Source organism: Gobius niger (genome assembly GCF_951799975.1).
Source record: "Gobius niger genome assembly, chromosome: 8".
Lineage (NCBI taxonomy): Eukaryota > Metazoa > Chordata > Actinopteri > Gobiiformes > Gobiidae > Gobius > Gobius niger.
Genome location: NC_136859.1, coordinates 4,301,480 through 4,323,496, shown reverse-complemented (window position 1 = coordinate 4,323,496; position 22,017 = coordinate 4,301,480). Strand labels below are relative to the sequence as shown.

Sequence of the window (22,017 nt, the reverse complement as noted above, 5' to 3'; positions counted from 1 at the left end):
GGCTAACCAGGCTAATGCTAAACTGTGAGACTAACCAGGCTAATGCTAAACTGTGAGGCTAACCAGGCTAATGCTAAACTGTGAGGCTAACCAGGCTAATGCTAAACTGTGAGGCTAACCAGGCTAATGCTAAACTGTGAGGCTAACTGGGCCAATGCTAAGCTGTGAGGCTAACCGGGCTAATGCTAAACTGTGAGGCTAACCAGGCTAATGCTAAACTGTGAGGCTAACCAGGCTAATGCTAAACTGTGAGGCTAACCAGGCTAATGCTAAACTGTGAGGCTAACCAGGCCAATGCTAAGCTGTGAGGTTAGCGGGGCTAATGCTAAACTATGATGCTAACGGGGCTAATGCTAAACTGTGATGCTAATAGGGCTAATGCTAAATTGTGATGCTAATGGGGCTAATGCTAAACTGTGATGCTAATGGGGCAAGGGCTTATGGTTTTTACTCCGATCCTGCTTTTTGCATCCTATACCGATACTTGGGGTTTGAGTAACTCCCGATATCCGATATTAATCAACAGACTTTCTTAAAAGTGGCTTTATAACTGTTAAATATTCATTAAAGGGGCTAGATGCAAGTTAGCGGTTTTATACTCACTACTGCCACCTCAGGTCATACATGTAACTGCAGCTTCTATATTAAAGGAATAGGCCACCGTTTTTACATACTGAGATATGTTCTTACCTCACTTTAGACGTGTTAATATATCCCCGTCTGGTCTTTGTCCGTGCACTCTGCCAGGCAAACGGAGCACATACGCAGCCTCTCCCACATGTCATATAGCTCCAAAAAAGCTCACGATAGAAGCTACCAAGCTCTTCAACGTGTTCCCTATTCAAATAAAGTTACGTGAAGTGTTTTCATGCGAAGTATATTTACACAGAAATGTAACGTGTCGATTTTATAAGCAGATACTTCACGTAACTTTATTTAAATAGGGAACACGTGGAAGAGCTTGGTAGCTTCTATCGTGAGCTTTTTTGGAGCTATATGACATGTGGGAGAGGCTGCGTATGTGCTCCGTTTGCGTGACAGAGCGCACGGACAAAGACCAGACGGGGATATATTAACACGTCTAAAGTGAGGTAAGAGCATATCTCAATATGTAAAAACGGTGGCCTATTCCTTTAAGCTCGTGCATGACGGCACTTCAGACCCGAATGAACACCTTTCTGAGTAGCTTTCCCCTACTCCTTTGAAGGGCCTGCGCTATCAACAAGGAGAGCCTCCAACAAAACAGTGGCTTCTTTTGCCCACTAGGGGGAGCTAAGCTTACAGTCTATGCTTCAGACCAAACTTGTCTTGGCGCTTGGATACTTTGTTCGTTTAGTGTTACTCATCGGCAATACGTGAGTCTCTAAATAAAGGCTATTGTCTTGACCTCCTGCAATAATGATGAACTTAAAGGCCATACCTGATTTTTTTGATTGCAAACTGAATTCAAATGTTAGTTGTGGTTCAAACTCATTCATAACTTTCCTAATGTGTTTGTGGCATTCAAATTCTTTACAGGGGCAAGTTTATTGGCACATTTCACAATTTGCAGGGTCACTTTTTAGGGTAATTTTCACAAAAATGCTCGTAATATCCTGAAAGTTCATAAAATTAATACTTATGTTTTATTATTTGATACACTGTTTTTCGCACAAATGTTTAAGTTTTAAATATACTAAAGGAGGACAAAATAAATGTCATTGCATTTCGAGAAGTTAAGTCAGGTATAGCTCCTTTAAAGGGACTACGGAGTTTAAAAATGTTAAAATTAAGTATTTCCCTCCCCCTACATCAGGGGTGTCCAAAGTGCAGCCCGGGGGCCAAATGCGGCCCTCAGACCAATTTTTGGTGGCCCTCTGCCTTCTTGCTGAATCGGGACACATCATCAGAGTTAGTCCTTTTTATTTGAAATGTAATAATTCTACACAATTCTAACCAAACAACTAACCTTGTACTGTGAGACAGAGCCGGCATGAAGGTTTTGAGCATAAATAAAGGTGTGGGGCGCAATTTAAACCTCCGCTAGTCAAAGGTTTTGCGGCACTAACCACCGATCTATGGCCCTTCACCCTGTGTACGCTTCAGTATGCGGCCCCTGAAAAAAAGTTTGGACACCCCTGCCCTACATGTTCCAGCCTTGTCCTAATGTGTCCAGAGTGACAGTGCAGGATTTTGAGGTGAACAGGTCTGAGCTCATTCTACACATTAGGACATGGAGGAACATGTAGGGGGAGGAAAATAGTTTTAACATTTTTAAACTCTGTATAGTCCCTTTAAGTAATCAGTCAATACATATCTCCACCTAGCGGAGATGTCAGTTACTGGCCTGTTACTAATTTTCCTTCCCTTTTCTCTGTTTCCTTTCAGACCTCACACATGCACATACCCAAATATAATCTATACAAATCCAATCTATACCAATCATCTGCTGTTCACAAATAAATGATGAAGAAGCAAGATCCAGTGTCCTGATTCCCTAACCAGAATCAACTGTCATGCTTACTATACGAACAAGAAGTTAAAGAGAAGTACATCCACAAATTAGAAACAGACTGCCTGAGGAAAACGATCACTTTGAATACTTTTCTAGTTCTCGTGTTAGTGCTCGTTCCTGATATTACGAGATATAAGCAGTTCTTCAGTGACTGTCAAACGTCAGGGCGGATTTACGGAAGAAAGACTTGGATTCAAACTGCCTCCAATTAGTGTCAAAATGTTGAGGAGGAGACGATCCGAGCTGAAGGCTGAGGCCGAGGCTTCGGAAAGAGCTGGATCTGAGCGAGCGTTAAAATAAATGATGGCACTTGGGGGTTTTTTGCAACAGGAAATGAAGGAGATGTCGACCCCTGAACTGAACTTGAATCGTGGTCACACCAGAGTAAAAAAGTGTCCTTTTATTGGAGACAGCCTAAGGCGCCTGTGAGGGGGATGGAATCTCTGACAATGGAGATGTGAACACTAGCACAGATTTAGACAGATTATTCATATTTGTCTAAATCTGTGCTAACCCCCCCCCCCAAATGCATACGGCGGCACCTTCAGTCCTGAGAGGCCCCTAATTGGATGAAATGGATGAGTCAAAGCGGCGTCTGGACAGCTGTGATTGTCCCATGATGCACCGGGGCGGGAGGTGAGGTCACTGATGGGAGAGGGGGGGTAAGGCAGAGTAGGACACAGGTGGATGAGCAGCAGTGGTGCACACACACATACACACACACACACAATTTGTACTTCTATCTTAGTGAGGACACTCATAGGCATAATGTATTACCCAGACTAGGGCTGCAACTAACGATTATTTTGTCATCAATTAATCTATCGAATATTTTTACGATTAATCGATTAATCGCTTGGCTGTGAATGGTGTAGAAAAATTGGATTTTTTCCCCCCAAAAAAATTATCACATAAAGCTAAAGTGGCGCTGCTTGAGGACATGTTGATGGAGGAAACTTAAAGTGAATGTTTGATTGGATGAGACACAGACGGATATTTATGAAATTTACAATGTTCAAAACACTACAGACCCTTACTATGAAAAACAAACATTTTCATGTCATTTTTGCTCTATTTGAGTCTGTGTGAACCAGAAAACGATTAATCGATTACTAAAATTGTCATCAACTATTTCAATAATCGATTAGTCGTTTCAGCCCTAACCCAGACCCTAACCCTAATGTTAGGGCCCTGAACCCTAACCCTAACCCTTGCCTAAACCCAATTCTTACCCTAACCCTAAAACCACATCTTGACCCTCAAACAGTCCTTCAAACAAGTGAGGACCACCCAAAATGTCCTCACTTTACAAAGATGTCCTCACTCTGTTGGTTAAAAACGAAAACGGGTCCTCACAAAGTAGTAAGTACAAGAACACACACACACAAAGACTCAAAGACTTCTTCAGAGGGATTTTGGTTCTTGCTTAGTTTTAAAATAAGTCGTGGAACAATCTGTAAAAATATGAATTCCCCCTAGTCTTTTGCAACTAAATACTCAATAAATCAAGTTAGGAATTAGATATTACAAAAAACAAAAAAATAATGTTATGTCCTAGTCTGGAAAAGTCAGTAGGAGCTTCTTATGTGGAGATGTTGTCACCTCAATGTGAGAAAAAAGCAACGGCCCTTGAGATTGAATCAGTGTAATAGTTAAACGTGTAATTGTGAAGATTTTTTTTTTTTTTTACGTTTATATGTTAAAAGACACAACTGGCCCAAAACATGAAAATAAATAAATAACAATAATAATAATAAAATGTTTTGCCTGCAGAGCCTCCTCTTATTTTAAATTGTCTCCACAGCCCACAGACGATACGGATCGCTAAACCGATAAAATCTATTTCAGAACATGTTTGTAGTTGTTGTTTAAACTACAGGGTTAGCAGTTTTTATACTCAACAAATCCCCCGAGAGAAAGGAGATTTTGGTTCATCTGCAAAAATACATGAGGGTCGTTAAAAAATCAACAAATGCATCAAGTTTTATCAATACAGAGACGATTTTCAGAAACTATGAAGTCACTAAAATGAATCCAGCTATTCTAATCATCGCCACTAGAGGTCACTGTTTGTCTTTGAATCAGTCTGTGTTAAAGGCCCTTAACCTCCTTTTTATCATTTAGAGCAGCCAAGTTCAGACAGTTAAGGCCCAAATATCCATCGGGGCCTCCAATTATATCAATCAACTCTGTTCAATCAAGCTTTAAAGGAACAGTCCACCGTTTTTACATACTGAGATATGTTGAGCTTTGACGAGTTTTATTTAGGACCTGTCTGGTCTTCACACTAGCCTTCTATCATGTAAACACAGCACACACGGCGTTAGCATTTAGCCTCTCCTCTCCACTATAGCTCCAAACAAGAGCAAAATAGAAACTACCACGCTCTTCCACGTTCTCCCTATTTAAATATGGTTACATGAAGTGTTACACTACAAAGTATAATTACACAAAATTAAACAATGTGGATTTTCTAAGCGGATAAAAGGGGGAACAATATTGTAAGGCGTAATAATACCAGGAGTATTTCGAAATTTGTGCAGTAATATCTTCACTTTAATGTGTGGACGCCGAACGACTCCTGGTATTATTACGCCTTACAACAGGGATAGGCAAGTTTGCATCACAGAGGGACGATTTTCATCAAGAGCCGAACCTCAACATTGTAGCCCAAAGTTAAGAACCATTTTCTGCAAATGCCAATGTTTTACATCAGTGGTTCTAAAGTGGTCCGGCTCCGAGACCCGTCATTACATTAAAAAACAAGCTGCGACTCAAATAAAACAATAATTTGTCATATATTGTAAAGAATATTGTATTTACCACACGTTTTTATTGAACAAGCCGTAGCCGATTTACTTTTAAGACTGAAATTATGATCAAAACAACCCAATAATACTAATTTGAACAGACTCCTGTGAGTTTCTGTGTAGTTTCAGATGGAAAATATAGAGAAAAAAAAGTTCCCTATAGACTTGGGCGGCACGGTGGCGCAGCGGTTAGCGCTCACGGCTCACAGCAAGAAGGTTACGGGTTCGATTCCCATCTGGACGGGGCCTTTCTGTGTGGAGTTTACATGTTCTCCCCGTGTTTGCGTAAGTTTCCTCCGGGTACTCCGGTTTCCCCTACCATAAAAAAAAAAGTACAATACTGGGGCCAGGACTCACCTGAAAAAGAGATCATTAATCTCAGTGGGACTATCCTGGTTAAATAAAGGTCAATAAAATAAATAAAAACTCGCAGCCCACTTTTGAGTCCCGACCCACCAGTTGAGAATCACTGAGGCAGTTTATTTTGACATCCTGCAAAGAAATCCAAGCAGAAACTCAAACTCATTTTCAGTTCATTAAAAGCTTTTCAATGCATCGAAACGAGTTGCTTAATAATCTGGAACAGTAGATTTTGAGTTTTTTTACTATATTTATTTTTGATCACTGGGAGTTTTTTTCAACCACATTCATATTATCCTCAGTTAAAGACTTGAAAATTATGTTGACCGTAGTTTGAGCTGACAATTTAGAAAATCTGAGAAAAATGTCATTTGCATTTTCAAGTCTAGTATTAGTGAAAGTTTCCCACTCGATTGTCCGACGCGGTGATGTCATTTGAAACCCATCGATACGCCCCAGCGCAGTGGGACAGCTGGTAAGAATCTGCTCGCGACTCGACAGCTGGCGCCGAGAGAGGTGCACCATGGGAAGTCGAGTCTTCAGCGTGAGACCCGAGCGTTTCTCCATATGGCGCCGGGTCACGTGACTTCCCGACGTCCCACATGAGGTCAGACTCCAGGTATGAGTCACTGGACGATCTCGAATCAGGCTTTTTTTTGTGTGTGTGAGAGATCTGTGATGTTTCTGTCGTGGCGTCCGTGTTTGCTCAGCCTGGCGGTGTTTGTTTAGAGCTCGCGCTGCCTCAGGGGGTTCACGGGAATTAACAAAAAAAACAACAAATCGCCTCAAATAACAACATCTGTGTGTCCTTAGACCTTTCCTGGGTTTCCACAGGTACCAGGTAAGAGGTTAAAAAAACTGTTTATTAGTGGAAAAATCAGAAAAAAATGTGCTTTATTAATTTGATTTGGACCTCTGCTTTTTACTTCTACTTCATATTTTAAAGCAGGGGTAGGCAACGTCAGGCCCAAACTCTGGCCCTCGAGATGATTCTGAGAAATATTATGACCCAAATCAGAGATCAAATACCTGCTGAAGTACTCTAGAAATGTGTAAATACTGTCAATTCCTTAAAATGTCTTAGCAGAGCACCCTTTTAGGCCATAATCCTAAAAGAATACTCATCAATAGGTAGAAATGACTTAAATCTACTTGAATTAAGAGATTAAGTCTAAAGTTTGAGTAGATTTGGTCTGGCCTCAGAGCAGATGAAACCTATTCTTGCCAATGGAACAAGCAAGTTTTTTCTTAATTCAGATTATTTTGTATAATTTCAAGTGAATAATAAACCATTTTTACAGTAAAAGTTAATTTGCCTGATTTCCAGTGGGATTTCTATTTGTTCCATTGGCATTAGCGTATTTATCTGATGTTAGATTAGTTCCGACTCAAATTTAACATAAAAAACCTTTATTCAAGTGATTTTAAGTAATTTATCTAATTTAATATGGACATTTTTCCAGTGTATATGATGTACAACACTGACATAGGTAGAAAGTGGATGCTTTACTTCAATTGCTTCTGTTGGAGGGTCCGGCCCTTGGTCTTTTGACGATGAAGAAAACCGGCCCTCCACCGAGCAAACTTGCCTCCCCCTGTTTTAAAGTAACGTTACTCTTACTTGAGTAAATATTGTGACTTCTCTATCCGCCTCTGCTTAGTTCATCTGTGCAGAGAGAGAAGACGCCGGACTATGTGACAGTTTTTGTCTCACGTGGATAGGTCCAGCCATTACAGAGATATTAAAGCAGTACTAAGTAACTCATGCCCCTAGAGGCCATAAGCACAACTGCAGGTATTGTACCAAGTTGCGATTTTTTAACTCATTAATTGTCCGTGAGAGTAAATACTACGCTGACAGAAAAGACAAAGGGACAGAGGGATATTGTTCATCCAATTACACAATGAAGATAATTTTTTTCACTCAAACTTGGCTGTAAATACTGTTTAAAGCGGTGCTAGCCCACAGTTAGCTTTGTCCGTTAGCCTGTTAGCTTCTTCTTCGTGATTCCATTAGTGTGTATTGGTGACTCCGGTCCGGTGGCAGCCAAGTTGCAATTGTGGTTTTCTAGCCAGAGACACCAGGGGGAGATGAAAGACCCTCAAATCATCCCATTAACACCAGTGTTAATTTCATCGACTAAAATATTTAGTCTTAATTTTAGTCAAAGTAATATTTTTGCCCACTAAAATTGGACTAAAACTAAAGGAAAAGTTTCTCATGAGACTAAAACTATGACTAAAATGTCCAGATATTTTAGTCGACTAAAATAAGACTAAATAAAGATAAAAAGGAGAGACTAAAATCATCCAAACTTCTATTGACCGTCTGAAAGAGCCTCAGATCATATAAATTCACTGTCAAATGAACAGCTCTGAGCTTTGTTCATGTGGAGCAGCTCCATTAAGTCGAGGACCACGATTAAATATGATTATAATGAATATTATAAATGCTAAATCAACTAAATTAGTCTTAAATTTAGTCGACTAAATTGACACGCAATTTTAGTCGACTAAAACTAGACTAAAATTGAAAAGTTTTTTTTGACTAAATCTCGACTAAAATTAAATTACATTTTAGTCAAAAGTAACACTGATTCACACTTGTATTACCCCCAGAGGGACTACGGAAAGGATTTATTAAGATAAAGTTACTTAGTATTGCTTTAAAGGAACAGGCCACTGTTTTTCCATACTGAGACATGTTCTTCCCTGAGCTTAGACGAGTTGATGTGTACCTGTCTGGTCTTTACAAGTGCGCTCATTCATGCAACAAGACCAAAGATGTTGTTCGCATCTAGCCTCCCCTCCCCTTCACAGGGGTGAAATTAGAAGCAACCAAGCTCTTCCACGTTTCCCCGTTTTAAATACAGTTACGTGAGTAGTTACATGATTCAAGTATAGTCACACAAGTATAGTATAGTAAGTATAGAAGCTTCTAACTTCATCCCTGTTTGGCCCCATAGAGAAGAGGAGGAGAAGCTAAGTGCTAACAACATCTTTGGTCTTTTTGCGTGACTCAACGCACTTGTAAAGACCAGACAGGTACACATCAACTCGTCTAAGCTCAGGTAAGAACATATCCCAGTATGGAAAAACGGTGGCCTGTTCCTTTAACCATAAAACAAGTGAGAAATTTAGCATTTTGTCTGTTACTATAGTCACCATAATATTATTCGTAGCAGCTCCACTTGAACTGTTTACAAAGTTGTGACATGGCACGATCGCTGGTTTCTCCATTACACTGAAGTTAGTCACAAACACATGAGTTTGTGGCTTGTTCGGGGTCCACCTGGTCGAACCCTTGACCATGTGACCAATACCTGTGTCCAGTGTCGCGGCGCAGACTTTGGTTCATCAAACACAGCCTTATCTCAGGTACAAAACACGTCCACTATGAACCAATCACCTTCAGGTTTCAAACAGGACAGCAGCTCAGTCATAAATGTGGATTAATCATGATCAGGAATTACTCAAGTGACCGGTTTCCTCTTTAAACGTCTAAACTTTCACCTAATCTTCACTATAAAGCGTTTAATTATTCAATGTTTCTCCTTAGATTTAAAGTGGAATTTGTGACTCAAAAACAGAGGTGGGTAAAGTAATGTACAAGTAAAAAGTTGTGACCGAGATAAATACTCAAGTCAAAGTAAAGAAGTAAATGGAGAAATTATGTAATAATGTGAAAATCCAATTATTTCCAAAGAAAATACAATAAATATGTAAACTATGTAAAGAAAAAGGAGCACTAAACACAAACTACAAATATTTTACTCACGTAAGAGTAAAGATACCTCATTACAATATGACTCAAGTAGAAGTCAAAAGTACTGAATGATATACAGTAGCTACTCTATGAAGTACAGTTTCTTCAAAATATATCACCCGTCTGTGCTTAAAGGTTATTTTCTCAGGTTTCCATTCATGTTCTCAATAAGGTTCTCATGCTTTGTTTAGGAGGGATTTATTCAATATCTAATATACTAACCAGTTTCATTGAGCTTTGAACCCCAAATAACCTGGTGAAACTATTAGCGAGTTTATTCAAAAAACGAAACAAGATCTTAAATCCCCTTTGAGCAAATCTTTGTAATTAATATGTCAACAAAATAAAACGGAACATTTAAACCCGGCTTCTTCCATTATTAATATTTGGTTGTTGGAAAAATTATATAAATGAAAAGGAGAAGCGGCCTTCGATCCGAACGTATGCGGACAGCTAGCAAGTAGGCAAGTCCGTTAGCGTTAGCCACCAAACATCGCAAACTATGAATGATCCAGATGTTTTCAGCTGTTGTCAAACCATCGACACATTTAGGTCAAAACCTTGTTAGAAATAATGAGTGAATGCACAGACCGATATACCGGCCGGCCGATATTAGGATGTTTTCAATATCGACAATCGGCCAAAATCAGCCAATAAAAAGGCCGATATCTCCGGGACCGAAAGTGATAGAGACTTCCCGTTTTCGGCACAGGAACGAGCTCAAACATCGCGGTGAAAATTGTTGTACACCTACTTTACATATTTTAGTTTAGAAACTTTTGTGTATAATTTCGGAACCATAAGCCCCCCCTGAAGTACCTACTAAACATTCAGAAGCTTTATACACAGGATTATAGATGAGACAGTTATAAAATTTGGCCAAAAATATCAGTGGTGCAAACCGGCATTGGCCAATCAAAATACCTGATAATTGTAGTTTAGTTTAGTTTGCTGAAAGGACAGTTTGCAGTCACATTAAACACATGGCTGCACCAGACTTAGCACTATGCTAATTTCCATCTGTAATCCCCACATCGGTCGACCAATATTTCTATATATTTCTATGATAGAAACCGTTACTATAACAATAAATGCTTAACTTTAGGCTATTTCAGAGATTCAAAAAAACAACATCAAATAAAATAACTTAAAATATCAGACTTTATATCGGCTATCGGCCATGCCAACACCCTTCATATCGGTATCGAACCCCGAAAATCATATTAGTGTCTAATAAGTGTCCTCTGACTTAAATGGTAGCCCAAATTCAGCTACGGTTCTGCCTTTTGTGGGTCAGATACACATCCAATGGCCACCTCATCTTTTAACCTCTTAACTACTGCTTTAAAGGAATAGGCCACCGTTTTTACAAACTGAGATATGTTCTTACCTTAGCTTTGACGAGTTCATGTGGACCTGTCTGGTCTTCCCCCGTGCCTTCAGTCACGTAAACAGACAGAGCGAATCTAAAGACTTAAAAATGCATATAACTGAAAGAATCTTATCTGCACTCTTGCCTCTTACTGTAATTGATTAATTCTATGTTGATGTTTTTATTGATTGTATTTGTTTTCTTATATTTATGCAACTATGCAACTGTGAAGCACTTTGAATTGCCTTGTGTATGAATTGTGCTCTACAAATAAACTTGCCTTGCCTTGCCTAAACACAGCGCAGACGGCGTTAGCATTTAGCCTCTCCCTCTCTCCACTATCGCTCCAAAACAGGTCAAGATAGAAGCTACCAAGCTCTTCCACGTTTTCCCTATTTAAATATGGTTACGTGAAGTGTTCCACTACAAAGTATAATTACACAAAATTAAACAATGTGGATTTTTTGTAAGGCGTAATAATACCAGGAGTAGTAGCCAAACTACTCCTGGTATTATTACGCCTTACAATATAGTTCCCCCTTTCATCCGCTTAGAAAACACACATTGTTCAATTTTGTGTAATTATACTTTGTAGTGGAACACTTCACGTAACCATATTTAAATAGGGAAAACGTGGAAGAGCTTGGTAGCTTCTATCTTGACCAGTTTTGGAGCTATAGAGGAGAGAGGGAGAGGCTAAATGCTAACGCCGTCTGCGCTGTGTTTACGTGACTGAAGGCACGGGTGAAGACCAGACAGGTCCTAAAGAACTCGTCAAAGCTCAGGTAAGAACATATCTCAGTGTGTAAAAACGGTGGCCTATTCCTTTAACCAAGGACATTTCAACAGACTGGCTTCTCTCACTGACTGTCTGGCCAAAATAAAGAAGTGGCTCAGTGATAATAGCCTCTACCTGAACTCCAGTAAAACGGAAACCCTAGTTGTTGCCCCGGATAGTATTGTGCCTCTTATTACTCAGCACGACCTGACCTGGCGGCTCCGTAAAAGAAGTTTGAGGAACCTTGAAGTAACTTTTGATGAAGGGATGTCCCTCGAACGGCAGCTGATCCGAAACTGTAACTTCCATTTGCGCAACATCTCTAAGCTCAGACATATGGTTTCATGTCACGAGCTTCAGATGATTGTTCATGCTTTTGTACATCTTTTGTGTATTATTATAATCTTTATTATCATATTAAAATCTTGGCGCTGACTTTTAGGGCTCTTCATTGTCAGGCGCCTGAATATATTAAGGGGCCTGATCCAGCCTTATGTTTCCAACAGGATCCTGAGGTCCTCCACACAGAACATGTTGATGGTCCCTCACACTGGTTTTAAAACCCGTGGAGACAGATCATTCAAGGCTCTGATAAAGAAACTGCAGAAATTATATAAATGCCATGAAAAGGACAAATGTACCTCGCCATTCTTTCATATAGGGACTGTCCCCCTCTTCATTTGTAAGGGGACAGAACAGCAAAAGATTAAAAGTGATATCTCTAAGTCCATTACTGTTTTGCCTTTTCACCTGCAGCGTCTGGCCTTTAATAATAACCGGAGTTTGTCCTTTGCAGAGACCCGTAGCTTCCTCTCGGTCAGAGCGGGTCAGGACAGAAGAGGAGCCCGGTCATTCCTTCAGTCTATTCCTGAACCTGCCCTGATCGGGTTTCACAGTGGGACGCGCTCCCCTCAGGTGTTTGTGATTATTACCGTTATGTGTGTGTGTGACCTCGCTTCAGCCCGGGGGGGGCCCATTTTAACCTGGGGCTTTACCTCACTTCATCAGGCGACAGAAGATGGGTAAAATGGATTGGCGGTCAGCAATAGTAATCTAAGCAAATTGGGCAGCCCTGTGGCGCAGCGGTTAGGGCTCGTGCTTCACAGAGAAAAGGTCCCAAGTTTGATTCCTGGCCGGACGGGGCCTTTCTGCGGAGTTCTTCCCATGTCTGCGTTTCCTCCGGGTACTGCAGTTTCTAGGGCTCGGCTGATAAGACTTTTTGGGGTCCAATAGCGATGCTGTAATGCCGATAGAAGGGCCAATATTTTCCATCCATCCATTTTCTTCCACTTGTCCGTTGCCGGGTCACACTGCACCCGCCCCTTATGGCTCCTCCTGCAGGTGGTGGGTCCACAGAAGGACGGCCTCATGGTTCTAACCGGGCCTGTTGGTCTCTCATAAGGGGCTTCTGAACCGGTCTTTGTCTGACCCGTCACCTTGGGCCTGTTTGCCCTGGGAGACCCTACCAGGGGCACGAAGCCCCTGACAACAGAGCTTCAGGATCATTTAGGTGCTCAAACCCCTCGACCACATTAAAAGGGACTATACACAGTTTAAAAATGTTAAAATGAAGTGTTTTCCTCCCCCTACATGTTCCAACAATGTCCTAATGTGTAGAATGAGCTCAGACCTGTTCACCACAACTGCCTCTAAAATCCTGCACTGTCACTCAGAAAGGTGTTAATTCGGGTCTGAAGTGCCGTCATGCACGAGCTTAATATAGAAGGTGCAGTTCCACATATGACCTGAGGTGGCAGTAGTGAGTATAAAATGGCCAAATTTGGCCCGCCAAAACAATTCTGTTGGAACCCCAGAGAGTGATCTACTTTTGCGCTGCGTGTGATTAAAACTGTCTGCCATTCATTCTCAATGGTAAATATGGATGCAGTAAACTTTTTGACCACCAGTGTCAAATTGGGGGCGCTGTTTCACTCCTTTCGCAAAGTTAAGGAAACGCTGTTATGTTGTGGCGTCTTGGTGTTTATCGCAGAGCGTTGTAGCATCAACTTTCACAGTTTTCCGACTTTTATTGCAAAGGCTGTTACATCGACAACAGTATGTGTTAAAAATTGACTTATAAAAGAATTGATGCTGAACTGACACTTTCAAAATAATCTAATGTGGCGTTTTCTTTGAGTCAACGAATGAGGTAAAGTTACTGTAGGTGCTGTAGATACAGGTAATTTTTTATTTTTGCACTAAATTGCTACAATTGTTGATTTTGTTCTACTAAAATTAGGCTTTTGCCATAGTTACCATTTGTTTTGATATAGCATGTTATTTGCATAGATAGAATCAAATGCAAATGTGGGCTATTGAAAAAATAAAAAGTAAATAAAATAAAGTAACTTTATAATTTGCAGTTATATGTGTTTTTCGTGCTTGACATTGCCGTGTTTGGCCCACGACTCACAGGCAATTTTTCACTTTGGCCCTCGGAGACAAAAAGTTTGGGCACTATAGCTAAACATTTATTAATAGAGTAATGTTTCAATCATAGACTTTCTAACGTGTCAGTGTTAAACTGTGACAGCAGGGGGCGCTGTATATACATGATTAGTAGGTACTTCAGGGAAAGCTTGTTCGAAAGACAACAATCTGTAGATTTCAAAACAAAAAACAGTAAGTCTATCTCTGGTGGTTCTGTAATTATACACAAATTCTGTAACGTAAAACATGTACAATAGGTGACAAACCTGTGACTGATTTTCACCGCATTTTTCTTCGCTACCGTGAGGCCTAGGAAGTTGTGGATAACATGTAATAAATGTAGGTCAATTTCAGACCCTTTCCAGATACATTTTAGTCCTGATTTGATCTTGAGTGAAGCCCTGTGGAACTTGGAATGTCAGATTTTGTTTGAGGCGAAGCTCGGTGGGTAAAGTGTGAGAACCACTTCCTCACACCCCAGTATCACACGTGTAAATATTACAGTAAGCACCGAATACAATCTGCTGCACAACTACTACTCTACAGTTTCTCACATGATTCATCCCTACTTTACATGTTAGAATCTCCACTGGCTCTGACTAAGGCTGTGTCCGAATGTCCACCCTAGTCCCTAACCCCTCATTCACTACATAGGCCGCACTATACAGTCACTATATAGTCACTGATTCTGTTGGCGATTCGGACACAAGCCACTACTTTCTCCGCGCTGCGTGACGTCAGGCGCGCTGCGGCTGCAGATGTGTTTTTTTTTTTTTATCTGAATTTATTTATTGTTACAAACATTTATTTTAAGAAACAGAAACGACTATTTTGGCACTTTTACAGCCGTTTTATTTGTCATTTAAATTAAAATTAAAACGATCATCACAAAAAAAAGGCACTCCAGCCCTAGCTCAAAGACGCGCCGAAAGTCGGTCAGAGCCCGGTGTCCGAAGCGTCAGCAGATTGAGTGACTACATCAGCTAAAAGTTCACTAAACTCCGGGAATAAAGTATCTCTGTGATAAAAAAAACAACCAAACTCATGAGACAGTGGAATATTTATGGATAAATACGAGTCAGATACTTTATATTTAACATGGATTTTACAGGAATGGCTTGGATTATTCGAGAGGAGGCTATCGGTCATTTAACAGCTCAAGCTAAAGGTTAGCAGCTAGCGTTAGCATCTTTTCACCGTAATCGTTTATATTTAGGTCGTTTATTCATGACAAATACAAACACACGACTGAAACAGCTGATTTACTTCAGTCGTGTTGTTTAGTTCAAAGACCTGTCTCTGTCAGGCTCTTCTCCGACTCTCGCAATGCATTGTGGTCTATATTGACCCGTTTAGTGACCATCGATGCTCACTACTTTTCGAGATGCAATGTGGGAAATTTCGAGTGGACTACTTTTTTCTCTCTGGACATTCGGACACCCCTACAAAATGGCGTGACCACTATATAGTCACTATATAGGGGATAGTGTGGACATTCGGACACAGCCTAAGTGAATGCGTCCAGGTAAAATCTGTGCCAAGAGGTTACCTGCCCTCGCCTCAACCCAAACAGCAAATGCAAAAACATTTGGCTAATAGTGATTTCCTCACCAGGTATGAGGCTAATCTCCAGCTAAGTCCTGCCTGATCTCCCGCTGCTCGGGCATGAAGGTTAGCTCTCCATCACAAAATGCTAACCCGGGCCATTGAACAGGGGAAATGGGGGCTTCTGTGTTATGCTAATCCTCCATTGAAATGATTATCAGGGCCGACAATGACGTGTGCCCCTCGTGCTGCGGCTTCATTCGTACTTCCCATTGACTTCCCGTGGACTTTTACCTTTGAAGAGGCCGGGCCCGGGGGCGAACGCTGCGTCGGCACTTTCCTTTGTGATGCGGACGGGTGGGGGCAGGTAGGGGGCGCTCACCTGTGGGCAAGAGCGCGACGGGTCAAATCAGCGACAAATGTTCAGGAGTTAGTGTGACAATGGGGAGACTGTGTTGAATTTGACAGTCGTTAGTGAAGCGGCCTCCAGGTAAAGCAGGAGGGAGCAGGGCCGGGTCGGGTCACATGTGCCCACTTTACCTGTAACTCTAGGAGAAGAGAGATGGAGAAGTTTCATAACGGTGAATCAAAAAAAGTCCAGACATGGGAAAGTGTTTATCTTATTTTCTAAGTTTTGGGTTTGTTTTTGTTTTAGCAAATCATGCAAACTATTTTTTGCTAAAAGTGCTGTTTAAGCTCTTAACTCCCGCCTGAACCAAGAGCATTTTCTCCAGTTCAGCTTTACCCAAATCCTGTAAGCCAGTACAACACCTCATTTGAAAGCTAAGACCTACAAAACTAAATTGATCTTTTTCCTCACGTCATCAGATTTTTTTTCATCACTTTTTTGTAGGGCAGTCATCTCATTTTTGTCCAATTTTTGTGACTTTATTGTGACTTTTTCGTCAAATTTTTCGTTTTTTTAGGGTCAAATTCTTATCACTTTTTCGTCCATTTTTTGTCAAATTTTTCTCACTTTTTGGTCAATTTTTTGTAAATTTTTGTCGTTTTTTTGGCACTTTTTTGGAAATGTTTTCTCACTTTTTTCACATTTTCATCCTTGTTTTCGTCTCAGTTTTGTTGCTATTTTCACACCTTATTTCCAGAAGCTTTTGGATTGAGGTAAAGCTGGAGAAAATGTGCTCGGTTCAGGTGGGAGTTAAGGGGTTAAAGTGTGTGGGACCAAATTTTAGTAAAAAATGCAGAGCAATGTCATAATTTTACAAGAAATCTAGATTTTGAAAAGAGTGACGGGGGAGTGTTTCATTGATCGTTAAAGCTTATAACCGGTCATGTGCTCATTGGAAGTAAAAAATGGGTGGATTTCTAGTTAAAACAGGTCAAAAGGAGACGGCCAGATGGAAAGGAACTCTTGAGGGCAGTGTTTAAACAGCCTTTATTCGAACATGGCTATGTTTCTGCTCAGGAGAGCCTTCGTCAGTGTGCAAATGAGGCTTTAAAAATAAATAAATTGAATTCAGTAATAGGATATAATTGTAATTCATAAACAGCCCACACACAGGGCTGCGTGTCCACCTGGTGATGGAAAAAGGAACATATGAACTTCTTATTCTCTCTTGGCTGTGCATGTGCCAGGGTATGACAATCATCTCACATTACTGAGTACTAAGAAGTGTTTTGCCTGAACGAATTATGTGTGTGAATGAATGATGGTGATCAGAGGGTCCATTGGTACAGTCGCTTCTGTCGGTCTCCCCCAGGGGAAACTGAAGCTACATATGTGACTTACCACCACAGAGGATGGGGTGAATGCAAATTGTCTCATGTAAAGGCGCTATACAAATATAGCTCTTCTTCTATTCTGAAATGCATGAAATTAATTACTTTGAACATGGGGCAGGCACTTAAAAGCTTTCTTATTTCGGCCGACTCCTTTCAAGTTGTCATTGATATGAGAATGTAAACACAAATGTAAATTGCTCAAATAAATTACTAAACAAAATGTCAGTTTGAGTCCTATTTAATGCTTTCTGAGGCCTTAATTACGTGATTTCACTTGTAACGGCCAACGCCCCAGAATTTGGTTATTTTAGACATATCCGGAGATCATACAGGATAACTGTCAAAAAGGTTTATTACATTTGTTTTTTCCAGGTAATTTCTGGAAGGCACTTGAGTCTCATGATCTTTAGTGTCCCAACCCAGTTGAGAACCACTGCTATCCTACAAGTTCAATTTTCAACAAAACTGTCATTAAATGAATCTCAAACTACTATATTTACTGTATTAATTGTAGATTGTGATTTATATTCTTAATATCAAAATGCATTCTGGTGTAGAAGCAAGACAGAAGCCTACTCTGATAAAACCCTATAAACCCTGACCAACTACTACTATCCATTTGATTTTTTTTTATTGCTTCAACACAAATAAAAGCCCATAGTTGCTTAAATATTTCAAAGTGATGGAGTAGCTTACTTATATATCTCAATAACTATTTCAAGGTTGCTGCTATTAGGTTGTATAACACTGTGTTCATCCCATGTTTCATCCGTGTGTGTGGAGGGGTCTCTCTAATAATCTAATAATAAAGCTACAAGACAGATCACGTGGTCTGATCTCCTTCGCTGCTCTTCTGAGCACCAAACCTCCCTCAGTTTGGCCAACAGGTAGCCTAAAGGCGCTAATATTTCACCCACAAACGAACAAAATGGCAGATATAGTGATAAGTCTCTATGTATTCGTGTTATTAGTGATGATTTTATACCTCCGTGTGTCGAAGAGTGAGATCCAGGGGGAGAAAACACGCCCACGTGCTGCCTGTAGGAGGGGCCACGTGCTGAGGTGCTGCTGCTGCTTCACTCTGCCGTAAAACGCTACAGGGTGTTGCAAAGCAAATTTGTTTCAGAACACAAATAGTTGATAAAAAAGAAAATACAGTCTAATTTAACACCTATAATGACACCGTACTGATAGGATACAAACAAAAAAGAACTAAAAAGGAAAGCTAAAATGGAAAAATATATAAAAATAAAAAAAGTAAATATGACTGAATATATAATAAAAAATACAAATAATAATTTTAACTCGATAGATGATAAATAAATACAATTAGGGGAATGTCATATCGCTAAGCATCATGTTATTAGCATCAATAATAAACTAATGGAGATTTTAAAAGGTAAAATACTGGAGTTATTGTTCACATTAAAACACTTGGGCACTACAGTGAGTTAGATGGATTTACCAGCAGTGACTCAGCAGCTAACAAAGTTGTTACACGGCTTTTTTGTCTACTTTTTACACCGTTTTTAGCTAGTCTATGGAAATGTACGCTAACAAACAGGGCGGATCTCCATGGTAACAGTGGATTTTCCCGAACTCTATTACAGATTGTACCTCACAGATACGGTGTCCTTGCATATTTTACTTTTTAAAAAAATAAAAAATAATTTAAGGCCATGGATTAATTTGTAGGCGATTTATTCACTGTTTACACTTTTCACGTTGAATTATATAAAATATTCAAATAAAACGCGACAAGCGCCAGGTGTTCCTCCGCTTCTGTGCTGCGAAGGTGCCTGTGTCGTAAAGCGGATAGCAGGCAGAAAAGAGGGGGGGGGGAGGTGAGGGGTGAGTGTGGTGTGTGCACGGGGAGGTAGGAGGGGAAGGAGGTAGGGGAGGAGGCAGGGAGGGCTGTCGAGAGCGTTTCACAGACCACAGAGAGCGAGCAGGATCATGGCGGATGGCCCCAGGTGTAAACGCAGAAAGCAGGCGAATCCGAAGCGCAGCAGCGGTGAGTACCAAAGCTTCCCCACGCTGCCGGACCCGAGGGGGGGGCGAAAAGCTGTGGATCTATCCCATCGGCGAACCCTCCCCTCGGACTTGTTGGGGGGGCTGTTTTGCGGGACTTTTCGCTGGACCAGTGCCCCGTTTCTATCCTAGGGTGTACCGTTATACCTGGCTCTCCCTCCGCCTGCACCGTTATACGCGCGCTGCAGACACTCCGCGCCTCCCACCACCGCTCGCAGACACTTTTAGCGGCCGGGGGATCGCACTTTGGTCCACTTTTCGCCCACTTTGGGACAGGTCGGCGGTGCTGGCTTGCACTGGTTTTGGGCTGTAAACAACGTGGCTCGCAGTTTTTGGTGGAGTTGTGAGGCAGAATTTCAGGGCGAGGTTGTGCTGAGGCAGGGCCGTGCGTACAAATTGCTGAAATACTGAAGTCCGTCAAAGTCCCATGGTTTAGTCTTGGGTTATTCAGACCTGGATTAGACCTGACACAGACCTCGTTTGTTTATTATTATGATTTGGATCTAGTTTATTACTCCATTAAACCTGGGCAACACCTGGTATTGTCCATTTAAGCCCCTATTAAGTCTAGTTGTATCATTATTTGGGCCTGTAATGGCTTATGGATGTATTTTGAAAAGACTGCTTCCGGTACCACGGCAATTTCCTGTTAGGGAAGGAAGTGTTTAAATATCATGGCGGGTGGGAAACTTGTATGGTCATGGCACGGCCTAGCGCCTAGCTGAAAGGGGAAAAAAGGTACAGTTTCATTTATCTTTTATCCATGTATTGTTATGAAAATTGTACTAATTTACGGTATGTATTTTTAGCTCTTACGGTGGCGATGTGCTAATGGTTAATAAAAAAGGAAAATGGCACAACCCACTTGTACGCTTGTCTGTCAGCTGGGAGCTATAGTAAGAGCTTTACCGAACATTTGGTGATGGATTCCGGGACCATGGAGCTGGTTGGGACCGACGAGCATGAGTCAACGATTGCGAGGTGTCGGGTGTGGACCGGGAGTCACGTTGGACGGTCAGGCTGTGAACGGGGCGCTCGTTTGGAGCCTCGAAAACAGCAACGGCGACAGCGGTAAAAATTAACTTCACGGAAGTAAGCCAAGCCTATGGACATTGTGAGTACACGCAGCACTTTATATCATCGCAGCAGTGACTTAAACGCCAGTAAGAAGAACGGAGCGGCCACGGATAACTTTTGCAACTTTACATCACTGTTTTGTCATCAAAATTGACCAAAGCTTTTAATACAGAGCAAACTTTGATAAAATGGAGTCAGGGGGAAATTATGATATTGAACAAAGGGACATTTGTGATCAAATAGAAGATGCACAAAAATGTGAAGATCTGCTGCTTTCCCTTTATAATAAATGGAAAATGGACATAAGAGAGTCTCGGAACAAATTAAAGACACACCTGTCTGAAGAAGAGATTTGGAAACTTATTGAAGTGTTAAAGCAAAGCAATAAGGACGTGATTGATCTCTTTGATGAAATGTGTAAAATAATCACTCCATCACTTGATATAAAGAGACGAGTGGAGGCATTTAAGGCAGTCAATAATGAAATACTGTCTATTGCTTACAACAGAGCTGTGGATGATCAGTTTGATGAAGATGCTGAGAAGACCAGGATGCATGAACTGTTGTTTTGTGAATATGCACATTCCATTTATGGTTCCGAGGCCTCTATATCTAATCAATCCGATTGCAATTCTGCAGACTTACTAGCTGTAAAAAGGGTTGAAGCTGCTGCTGAGTTGGCTGTAAAAAGGGCAAACTATGATTTGATGCTTGAGGAAGAAAGGCAAAAGATTGTTATAAGACAATTAGAAGAAAACCAAAGAAAAGAACTTGATGAACAGAAATATGCCCTGGAAAGGCTAAAGGCAACAAGGGAGCTCCGTGTAGCGGAAGTAAGGTTGACATGTTTAAATGAAGAAATCAAAGGCAGCGCTAGTGGATGTCCTGGGAATGGACCATCACTCTCTTCAAATTCGGCTGCGGCCCCAGATATACCAGGTTCTCACAGTGCAACAACTACCCATCTTCCATGGGAACAGGCTACGGCAACCGCCTCCACTTTCAGACCGCCATCTTTTATAACAATTAAGGCTCCGGCTTTACCTACATCTAACTCTGGCGAGCAATCCTGTGCGTCTGCATCAACTCCTACGGGCCCTTCTACTCTTGCTGATTTTTCTTCCCTGGCTCAAAGATTGCAGGACAACATTTCATTAAGTCGACTCCCTGTACCTGAGCCCTTTGTTTTTACGGGCTGTCCTATTCAGTTTATAGAGTGGAAAGCCGCATTTACGACACTTATCAGTCAAAGAACAATAGATCCCACAGAGAAACTATATTATTTGAGAAAATACGTTGGTGGATCTGCCAAACAAGTTTTGGATGGAACATTCTTCCGCAGTGACAGTGAGGCCTTCTCAGATGCTTGGACCAAATTAAATCGCAGGTATGGCCATCCATTTACGATTCAAAGGGCCTTCAGAGAAAGAATAAAATGGTGGCCAAGGATCCATGGGAATGATGCTGAAGGACTGAGAAGTTATGCGGATTTTCTAACCACAATTCTTGAGGCAATGCCTTATGTTACAGGACTGGACATATTAAATGATTGCGAGCAAAATAAAAACTTAATATCTAAATTACCTGATTGGGTTATAGTAAGCTGGAATA

General features: G+C 41.0%; 1 protein-coding gene across 1 annotated transcript in view; it reads left to right on the top strand.

Annotated features, from left to right (window-relative positions):
* Positions 1-19,201: 19,201 nt before the first annotated feature.
* LOC306966293 (zinc finger E-box-binding homeobox 1-like) overlaps positions 19,202-22,017 on the top strand; it is an 81,413-nt gene continuing 78,597 nt past the window's right edge. The window contains exon 1 of the mRNA XM_079561003.1: positions 19,202-19,312. Coding sequence (XP_079417129.1) covers positions 19,255-19,312 — 58 coding nt within the window. The 5' untranslated portion in view covers positions 19,202-19,254. The remainder of the gene's footprint in view (positions 19,313-22,017) is intronic.